At 45.3% G+C, this 10,683-nt stretch overlaps 1 protein-coding gene across 24 annotated transcripts in view; it reads left to right on the top strand.

Moving 5' to 3' along the window:
• Nucleotides 1-603: 603 nt before the first annotated feature.
• LOC110364169 (beta-citrylglutamate synthase B) overlaps nucleotides 604-10,683 on the top strand; it is a 79,936-nt gene continuing 69,856 nt past the window's right edge. For 10 of the 24 annotated variants that reach the window (XM_065048489.1, XM_065048488.1, XM_065048484.1 and 7 more), the window contains exons 1-3: nucleotides 605-903; nucleotides 2,119-2,636; nucleotides 10,403-10,623. In XM_065048489.1, the coding sequence (XP_064904561.1) occupies nucleotides 10,449-10,623 (175 nt within the window). In that variant the 5' untranslated portion in view covers nucleotides 605-903; nucleotides 2,119-2,636; nucleotides 10,403-10,448. Of the gene's footprint in view, nucleotides 925-953; nucleotides 1,123-1,223; nucleotides 1,462-2,118; nucleotides 2,637-10,402; nucleotides 10,624-10,683 lie in introns of those variants that run through there. The other 14 variants (XM_065048507.1, XM_065048508.1, XM_065048505.1 and 11 more) reach the window with 11 other exon arrangements.

Raw genomic sequence — 10,683 nt, 5'->3', positions numbered from 1 at the left:
CATACGTTTTGCCATACCACCCAACAGCACAGCACCTGTGCTGTAGGCAGTCACCTGTTGCACTGGGACCACATCCGCACCCATGAACTGGCAGCTAAGGGGCAGAAAGTGGGGCGCATGTCCCTACACAGCCTGGCATGGTTGCACAATGCCTGAGTGGGCATGCCAGTAACATGGTGCTGCAGCTTGAGCTGTGTGTCGGGTCGGCCCGGGCACTGCCACGGCAGGTTGGGCGAGGTGGTGAGCAAACCTCTGGCTTGGGCAGGTGAAGAAGGGCGGGAAGGGGCAGGAGGCCTCAGCGAGCGTGTGGTGCCGCTGCCCAGCCCCGGCGCACCGTGGACCGGGCGGGGCACGGGCAGCCGTTCGGTCTTGGCCCAGCCGCCCCTCCCCGGCCGCCTTCGCGCCCCCGAGGGGCGCGCGGAGCGTGCGGCTGGAGCGCGCGGCTGCTGCCGCTTCGCTCGGGAGCCGGGCGCCCCACCTCGCACCCCCTCCCCTGGCGGGTGCCAGCGCCGCTCGGCCGTTAGCGCCGTCGCCGCGTCAGTCAGGCGGCGGGAGCGAGCGCGGGAGGAGGCGGTGGCGCCCGCGCGGTGGCTAGCGCGGCGGCCGCGGGGGGCGGGGGTATCGGTGCAGGGAACAGCCGGCCTCCTCGCCCCAGTCGCGGGGAGGAGGGACACCGAGGAGGGGGAAGGTGTGGGGGGGCGAGTGTCGCGTCGCCCACTTGCCTTTAGGACCGCATCGCCGCGCAGTCGCCGCTGGCGGGGAGGAAGGGGCGAGTCTAACCGGAGCCCTGTTCGCCCCGCGGCTTCCCTTCCTGGGCCCAGTGCCGGAGGGAGGGGGTGCCGGCGGGGCGTCGCAGACCCCTGCGGGTCGCCTCAAGCTCGGGCTCGGCGGTGCCCGGGGCCGGTGAGATGTCGGGCTGAGCGGGTGCGAGCCCCGGGGTGGGGTCCGCCGTGCCCGGGGAGGGGGGGGCGGGCAAGGGGTTGGGACCTCAGCCGTCCCGCCCCGCCGCCGCTCTGCGCCCATGGTGATTGTGCATCCCCGGGCGCGGAGTGGGGCAGCAGCGCTCCGACTGCCGGCGCCTTCCCGCCGCGCCCGCGCGGGCCGGGCAGCCGGGGCGCCCAGGTGGGTGGTGTCCGGGGCCGCTTCGCGGAGGGGAAACGGTGGCCGCTCGTTGTGCTCGGGAGGGGGCTCCGCGCCGCGGATGCCGGGTCGCCGAGCTCTTGCCTCGCCCAGCGTGTTCCGCGGCGGGTCGCGCTCGGGTGTAGCGCTCCGTGTGCGTGGCGGGAGACGTTGCCTCTTCGCCGCCCGCCTTGCACACCCGGGCTTGCACGCCGTGTGCGTGTTGACACGCGTCCGTGGGTGCAAGCAGCCGCTGAAAGGGGGAGAAAAACTGCTCCCGTGCGCCTGAATGTGAAAATCTGCGCTTGCTGGGGGCATTTTTTTCACGTGATGTTGTAATGTGTATGTCTGTTGTGCCTCACAACGAAATCTTTACAACTAGGCTTCTTCTCTTTTGTTTTCTGATCTTTAAAGAGCTAATTGCACATGGGTGACCTAATGCGTAGGATCTATCAGGGGCTCCGTTTTCAAAGTGTGCGACTGTTAATTTTTAATTAACTTCATCATTTAAGCAGGCATCCTCTTTTTTTGTTGCAGAGTGGGGTGTAATGCGTAGCAATATATGCTTCTGACCTGAAACATACTTTTCTCCAGTCTCCTCATCTGAATTCTAAATATTATTCTGGGGGAGGGGTTTAAGGACTGACACAAATATAGGAATAGTTTTTGTAGGTTTAAAAACTTGATTTCTTGATATGTTCACGTGCAGTTACAGATTCATTTTTCGTTTGAATGCACATTCTTCAGTAAAGGAACAAACTGCTTAACCTTTTTTTTTTTTTTCTTCCCTTAGAATGGGATTCTGTGATAGTGTATTTCTGTAAATTATTTGAAGTTGCACATTAACCCATATTGTGTTGATCCCATATTTTTCTTTTGGCTTTGCTTGCTGTCTTGTATGGTACTTTTTCTTCCATTGAGATTTAGTTTATCTTTATTAGATGCCTTTATATGTTTATTTATGTCTCATAGGGTTGTTTCTCCTTTTTTTCTCCATAGGTGTTGGTGACTTCAGAGTCATTTAGGGGTTTAGCTCTGAGGAAGCAGACACACAAGGATTGAATCTGTTTTACATAGAAAGCTACAGCTCTTCACCGGTACTCTTTTTTCTCCTTCCCATCCTTCCTCACCCATAGGGGAGGACAATTTGGGAATTATTTTAACAGTCATTTACTCTCCCTTCCCCCCCCACCCCCGCCCCGAAATCCATCTTGGTCCCCAAGGTATCAGCTAGGCATTGCCTGTCTGTTATAGTACCAGGAGAACGTTATCAGCAGCCCTTGCTTTGGGAACCTCAGTAGTAGCCTCTCCCTTCTTTGGAGTGCAGTGCAGAGAGGCATCCAGGAGACTTCCTTGCCACCCTTTTTGGTTAGTGGAAGATCCAGGAAAAGGGGTACCTAGCAAGACACGTGACCTCATCAAGGGATTCAGGACTAAAGCAGCACTTGGCACACTGAAGGAAGCACCCATCTTTGGTATCGTTTTCTGTCTTCCACTCCTTCCTCACTAAATTTCTGGTAAGTCTCTTCAGCCCATTCATTCATACAGTGCATGTTTCCCTTCCCCCACTCCAGGCACTAGGAGAAGCATGCACAGAGACAGAGTGGGGTGGGGGAAGGGAGAAGGGAAATCTGGCTGTGTACGCATGGATCGGGGAGGAGAGGGTTGTATTGTACCATATTGCAGGGGAACATGGACAGAGGTGGAAGAACCTCTCTTCAGAAAAGCAGCTGATGTGGGAGGAAATATTTTATTTGCACGGGTGTACATGCACGCACAGGCAGAGTGAAGGAGGGTGGAAAAGCTGAGAGCCTGTTGTAAAAAAAACCAAAACACTAAGACCAAAGTAGAAGGGTAGCTGATGCTGACCAGTATCAGGCTAGTGTTGCAGAGTAGGAGGAGAAGACATTATTCACTGGAGATCAGGAGCTGGGGTGTGTGAATGAGGAATGTTATCACCTACTTGCAAGCATGAACACAGAGGAGGAAAGATGAGGCGGGGTGCATGTGTGTGGTTGTCTGCCCTTTAGAGGCAATTGTGCCTGGAAGGATTGCTGCTAGCATCTTTAATGTTACTCAGTGCAAAGGTGGGGACAAGCAGATTAAAGCCATCGCAGGGAGTAAAGTTGCCTGTCTGTAGGGGTGGGGATGTCTGTAGGGGTGGGTATCATACTGGGAATGAATGGGAACGGTTAATATATTCCCATATCCTTTGACTGTTGCAGTCTACAAATCTCACAGGGAAAAGGAGGTGAATACCATGCTGAGCTTTCAAAGAGGTGTGTTTGGGGTTCACCTGACTGCAGTGACTTGAAATTCTACGATGCATGTGTAAAGGGCGGATGATAATGCAGCAGCACTGAACAGGTTGCTCTGCAGCTGCTCAGTATATTATATAAAATGCATTTAAATAAATATTTTAGTTTTTCAGATGCTTCAATTTTTAAAAATGTTTTCTTTACTAGGATTCTCAAACAGTTATGTGACAATCTTAGGAAAACTGGTCCCTGGTAGGTAAGAGAGGAATTTTCCTTGAGGTTGTCCTTAAGCATCGCCATGAAGCAGCAGTGTAAAGAATGAGTTGATTTTATCTTGGATTTATTTTTTTAAGACAATTTGAACAAGTGGTTCAAGGTGACAGTTTTTTATCTCTGTATATATCACCATAGGTTATATTAATCATCTACTTATTTCCTTCAGGTTTTCTTTAGGTGATCATGATTCTGCTATCTTTGTGTGGAAAAAAATAATTGTGCTTTATACTTGAAACAGCTGTGAACTGTTTTCAGACCTGCTTTCTCTATGACATAGGAAGTAATATTTCTGTGATGTTTCAAATACTGCTCTTTTCTCATTAAGATGAGACAGAAACTTCCATGACAGTGTATGATGGGTCGTATGCTGGGTCATATGCCAGGTGACCCTTCATTCACTGTTCAACCAGTCTGCTGCTTAAGATTGACTTTATAATTCAGATCAGCCTTGAGGTATTTCCTAAAGGAGATAATTTACAAGCATCTGCCAACTGTTCTTAGGTCTTCAGTATACTGAGGTGTGGCCTCTGAAACAGCATTCTAGAAACTGCTGTAATGGTAGAGACGTTTGGTTTATTGGAAGTGTGTACTCCGTTTCAAGCCTTAGCTAATATATGATAAAAAGGAAAGCAAAATAGCTTTTCCAATTTGAATAACACTGTTCTGCAAACAAATATTAAGGGATACGCATTAATGATAAATGCGAAGGTGTGTTGTTATTCGTAGTGAAGTGAGTGCTTGTAGCTATATTTTTCCTAGTTTTCCATTTCCCATGGCAATCATGGCTGTCAGTATCTTTGACCTTTCTTTCTGACTTCTGTGAGAATTTTATTATGCTAAAACTAAGATTAGGTTTTATCTCTCTATTAAACTGCTGAAATCCATGGTGCTGTGTTAGCCGCACAGTACTACAGCAGGCTGAGAGTCTGAACCAAGGTCTAGGAAAGAGGTGATTCTGGGAGAGGCTGATGGTAATAATTGTTCCACTAACTTGTTTCCCATATTGCACTATGGGCATTGGGAGCGTACTGCAACATCAGGTCACAAGTCCAGCAGTTGAGATACCTAGATCACATTCATTCTTAATACTACAAAACATCTGGGATTCCATTTGTCATTCCCATAGGGAAAAAAACAACCTAGCCTTTTTACTTTATGAAGGCATTCAGTAGCTATATTCTGAATAGAAAAGATATGGAATGATCTTTTAGTGTACTATCTATATTTTTTGTTACACATTTATCAATAATAGATAAATGTATTATTATGTATCTCCTAATAATTTGTTTATTGATTTAGCTTAGGGGAAAACACATCATGATGAAAAAGAGGCTAGGCTGTTTTTCTCTTGCTTTTGGGTGTTGAAGACAGTACAAGGAGTAAACGGACAGTGGAGACAATCTCCCATCCTAGAGGCAGGTCTGGGGTTCTCTCTGTGAAGAGAAGACCCCTTCAAGGGAGAAAGAGTCATCTTCAGAGATTTACAGGTGTCTCTGGACAGCTGATATGATTGGCTAAATTCCCTGTTATGTCAGTAAACATATTCACATGTGATGTAAAGTAGAAAAGTAGCACAGTGAATACTTCTGTTAGAACAGCTGCTAGAGGTGTATTACAGATTTGAGGAATGCAGGAGGAAATACATTTGCATGTGATGAGGAGGAGAGGAAGCCTCTGTGAATGCCAGAATAAAGCCTAGCTTAAGCAATACAGGGATGCCATAGCTTGAAGTTGAGATGAGTGTTCCTGTTCCTTCTATAAATTGCTAAGAATCTGTTCACACAGCACCTTCCTGAAGCAGATGCAGCAGTGACTGCTTGGCTGGAGTGACACACAACTAGTTTGATTTTTATAATAGGGTTTTCACTTTGATGTTACCCTTTAACCTCTCCCTGTCCGTTTTATATAGTTTATGATGGTTTTTTGTTCCTTTTCATTTCATAAATATGTTAGTTTTTGAAGCTTTGTACTTCATTTACCATGGTAGCTTTGAGTGAAAACTGCTTTTCAACCAGTCATCTGGAAGACACTTCAGCATCTGCTGTTCCCCTTATATATACTATACTTACTTTGTAATAGATGCTCTCATGGATTAGGAAGTGTTCCATGCACACCCAGCATTGTCTGAGGCTGTGTCTTTCAGATTGAAATGGGTGGAGTTTTTTTTCAGGGAAAAATTCTGGAAATCGTATCCAATTTGAGAGCTCTTTTGCATCTGACTGCAAGGCAAGCTTTCCTCCTACAGGCTGTTTTCTTGCGAATGTGGGAGGGATTGTTAAGATGTTTGGGTTAATAGGGTAAATTGCAGGTTTTGTGTTCTACGAGTCTTCTTACACAACCAAAATAGAGATTAGAAGGAGATGTTGAAACTGTTAAGTAAATTCTGTGTTTAGGAGCAGAATATTAGCATGAAAATGATATTTCTCCAGGTGGAAAAAAGATATGGTATTGGGTCAGCGGTCAAGGAATCTATAATTAGGATTACTAGTTTATGTCTCTGACACAGGCTTGTAGCTTGATCTAAAGTGAGTTTCTTAATCTCTGCCTCCAGACTTGAGGTTGTTACCTGCCTGCCTCATGATGAGATGTGAGCCTTTGTATATACTTTTATAAAACTTTTAAAATTTAGAGGAAATTAGACTTAGTATTAGGGTGGAGATGAACACCCATACCCAGGGCATTTTTTTTATATGCCTGCTGTACTAATTGAGGTATTTGGATGGTTCTTCTTGATGCTGCTCTAGCTTCTTACAAAAATAGAAGAAAGAAGGAGGAAGGAAAAGGATATATTTTATTTTTCTTCTTCAACCCTTTGCTGATTTTTAATAAAAAGTGCTGAAATGGCAATCAGGGAGAGATGATGGCACAGTCTCTGCAGATTTAAGGGGGTGGAGGTGGGGCCATGTAGAAAAGAGATTCATGAAAAGTGAGAGCAGATCCCTGTTGGCAAAGAAATCAAGGGCTAGGAGCAAGCAAAAATGGGGAGAAAGGTATTGGAGGGAAAATACTTGTTTGTTTGCACCAGTGTTAGAACCACTACTGAGGAAAAAACAATAAATCTCAAAAACCCAAAACACGATGAAAATGTGTAATGGCTTCTGATTTTTTTTTTTTTTATATTATGACAAAGTCTGTCTAGTATATATTTTAAAATGTAGCCAGTGTTACATAGCCGTTTTTTGATAGGAGATAAGACAGTCCATTAGGTAAAGCTGCTTTTCAAATATGAGGCAGTAGGTGGGGCTGTTTGGTCTCCCTAGTCATCTATTCAGATAGCAAAAATAAAGATAAATTGACAAGAAGCCTTCTGAACTGTGCTGCAGCAGTGCCACTTCTGAAGAATATAGCTTGTCCCAATTTATAGCTGAGGATGTTGTTCCAGGAAGTTTTCGGTAAACTACCATATAGAGAAAATCCGTTGTTGAGAGAGTGAAAAGTGGGGCAGGATCAGCCATTGCAAGCCGAAGCTTTATCTTGCCCTTTTCACTTTCAGCTGCTTTGAAGAAAAAGGGATTCTTTGAGATATCAAAAGATATTCTTTATAAAGTCCTAAACCCATTTTCCTGCTGGGAACAAACATTCCATAGCCTGCTTTACCTTGAGCATCTTGAGTACTGTGAAGGGCTGATCTGATCTGTGATTGCCTTTCTCTAGCTTCTGCTTTCTTTCAGTCTGTTAGTATGAGGAACTTCAGTCCTTGGCTTTATTGTTGCTCCTAATTTACCAAAGCAATGGAAGAAGTGTCGTTGTCATTGTGATTCTCAGTGCCAGGAATAAGCATGGCCACTTGCCTCAGTCTTTAATAGTAAGACCAGTTGTGCTCCAGGTGCACAGCCCCCTGAGCCAGAAGACAGGGAGCAAAATGAAGCCCCAGTAATCCAAAGGGAAATGGTTAGCGATGTGCTACACCACTTTGACACCTACAAGTGTATAGGGCCAGATGGGATCCATCAAGGGTGCTGATGAAGCTGTCAGAGGTGCTCACCAAGCCACTTTCAATTATTTATCAGCAGTCCTGGCTAACTGGGGAGGTCCCAGTTGACTGGAAGTTGGCAAATGTGATGCCCATCTACAAGAAGGGCTGGAAGGAGGATCTGGGGAATTACAGGCCTGTTATTCAGACCTTGGTGCCAGGGAAGGTCATGGGGCAGATCATCGTGAGTGACATCACATGGCTCAAACAGGACAACCAATAGATCGGGCCTAGTCAACGTGGGTTGATGGTCCTGCTTGACCAACCTGATCTCCTTCTATGACAAGGTGATGCACCTAGTACATGAGGGAAGGACTGTGGATGTTGTGTAGTTAGCCTTCAGTAAAGCCTTTGGCACTGTTTGCCACAGCATTCTCCTGGAGAAACTGTCAGCTCACGGCCTGGGTGGGTGTACTCTTTGATGGATAAAGAACCGGCTCGATGGCTGCGCCCAATGAGTTGTGGTGGATGGAATAAAATCCAGTCAGTGGTTGGTCATGAGTGGTGTTCCCTAGGGCTCAGTATTTGGGCCAGTTCTGTATAATCTCTTTATCAGTTATCTGGATGAGGGGATTGAGTGCACCCTCAGTAAGTTTGCAGATGACAAAAAGTTGGGTGGGAGTGTTGATCTGCTGGAAGGTCGCTGAAGACTCTACAGAGGGATCTGGACCAGTTGGATCAATGGGCTGAGGCCAATTGTATGAGGTTTAAGAAGGCCAAGTGCCAGGTCCTGCACTTGGGTCACAACCACCCCAGGCAATGCTACAAGTTCAGGGAAGAGTGGCTGGAGATCTGCCTGGAGGAAAAGGACCTAGGGGTGTTGATTGACAGCCAGCTGAATATGAGCCAGCAGTGTGCCCAGGTGTCCAAAAAGGCCAACAGCATCCTGGTGTGCATCAAGAATAGTGAGGCCAGCAGGACTAAAGGGGTGATCATCCCACTGTACTTGGCGCTGCTGAGGCTGCACCTTGAGTACTGTGATCAGTTTTGAGCCCCTCATCGTAATAAAGACATTGAGGTACCAGAGAGAGTGCAGAGGAGAGTGATGAAGCTGGTGAGGGACCTGGAGTACAAGTCTGATGAGGAGCAGCTGAGGGAACTGGGGCTGTTTAGCTTGGAGAAAAGGAGTCTGAGGGGAGACCTCATTGCTGTCTACAACTACTTGAAAGGAGGTTGTAGCTGGAGGGTGTTGGTCTCTTCTCCCAAGCAACTAGTGATACGACAAGAGGAAATGGCCTCAAGTTGTGCCAGGGAAGGTTCAGATTGGATATTAGGAAATTTTTTTTTTTTCACAGAAAGGGTTGTCAGACGTTGGAACAGGCTGCCCAGGGAAGTGGTGGAGTCACCATCCCTGGAGGTGTTTAAAAGATGTGCAGATGAGGTTCTTAGGGGCATGGTTTAGTGCTTGAGTTAGGTTATGGTTGGACTTGATGATCTTCAGGGTCTCTTCTAACCAAAATGATTCTATGATTCTATGAAGTCTTCTTGCTAAGAATAAGCTGTACTAGCAGAAAAAAACCTTGAATTTTAATTATAAAATAGTCACCTTGTTCTTATAATTGTAGCAAAACAAGACCTACTGCAGAAACTAAAATTCTTTGTAATATTAAATGAAAGCAGTTGTATACCTGTGGTCTTTCTGCATTTACATTTTCTGCAGACATCAGGTCCTGTTGTTAAGACTACTAGGTATAATGTCTGTTTCTGTCCAAGAGTTCAATTGTGTTTGAAACTCATGTAATCTATGTTTTAATTCAGAATTCTTTTTCTCTACACCGTACTGCTTCTTGTTTCTCTTGAGTGTGTTCATTAATGTACCTGCTTTTAAAATATTTTAGGATATAGTCAAAAGTGGTCCAAATCCTCTGCGAAAGGAGCAGTACCTAGTCGTTATCACTTGTAACACTATTGAAATTCTTCAATTTCAATGATGTTTTCTGTTTCTAGTGCTGAATTAATTAGTGCTGTTTATGTTTAAAGGTGATTTTTTGTTGTTGTTGTTTTTTTTAATTTGGAGCAAGAAAGAGCTAGCACTGAGATTCAGACCTTGATTTTGCTTTAGGTTACATGTGTTAATGTTCGGTATTCTTAACATTTTGTCAATGCTTCTTGTTCCATTGGTTTTTCCCTTAATATGTTCTTAGATAATACTAAATATCTTTCACAGTAGATGTGAAGTATATGTAAGAGCAAATCAGTCTTGAAATACTTTTGTGGAAAATTATTTTTTAATGGATTTCTTCCTTTCTTCTGGACTGCTTTTTTAACATAAAAAATTTGGCACACTCTGTTGTCTTCCATATATGATAAAAAGGGGTACATCAAGTCTGTCAGCAGTGTTTTAGCAGTACCTAGGGCTGGGTTATTTCCAATTGTAAGGAATTCTGCTAATTGTGAAGTTGAAATTCTGACCTTCAGAGATGGCCATTTAAAATGTTTGCAGTCCTTGGCATGCCTCTTTGTACTGTCAAGAAAGGGGGATTCTAGTGTCAATACCAGCAGTTACGTCAAGTGTGTGCTTCTTGTGGATGTAACTAGGATGAGGACCAAAACCTTTTTATTTTTTTTTTTTTAGCATTTACATTCCACTGAATATAAATGGATTTGTTTCTGTTGTTACTTCTGTTGCAGATTAGGGGTAGACATTATTTTCTCACATGGAATTTGGAAATTACACTCTATTGAAAAGGACTGACTTGCACAAAGGGAGCAGGACTTGGTAGAGTGGGGAACATGAACTGTTGTATAACAGAGTCTTATCTTCTCCGCTGTTTAGAAGTTCCATTGAAAGAAAACCTTGAAGGTTGCAAGAAAAGTCCAAGATGTGCAGTTCAGTTGCTCCCAGGCTGTGGTTCTTAACAGACCGTCGCATCAGAGAAGATTACCCTCAGCAAGAGATCCTGAGAGCTCTGAAGGCCAAGTGCTGTGAAGAGGAGCTAGATTTCCGGGCCTTGGTGATGGATGAAGTGGTGCTGACCATTGAGGATGGAAATCTTGGTGAGAATCAGCTAAGGCTGGGAATATGCTGAAAGGATATTGGGAAAATACTGTAAAATG

Source organism: Columba livia, unplaced genomic scaffold (assembly GCF_036013475.1).
Source record: "Columba livia isolate bColLiv1 breed racing homer unplaced genomic scaffold, bColLiv1.pat.W.v2 Scaffold_83, whole genome shotgun sequence".
NCBI classification, from domain to species: domain Eukaryota; kingdom Metazoa; phylum Chordata; class Aves; order Columbiformes; family Columbidae; genus Columba; species Columba livia.
This window is presented reverse-complemented; position numbering and strand designations above follow the sequence as displayed.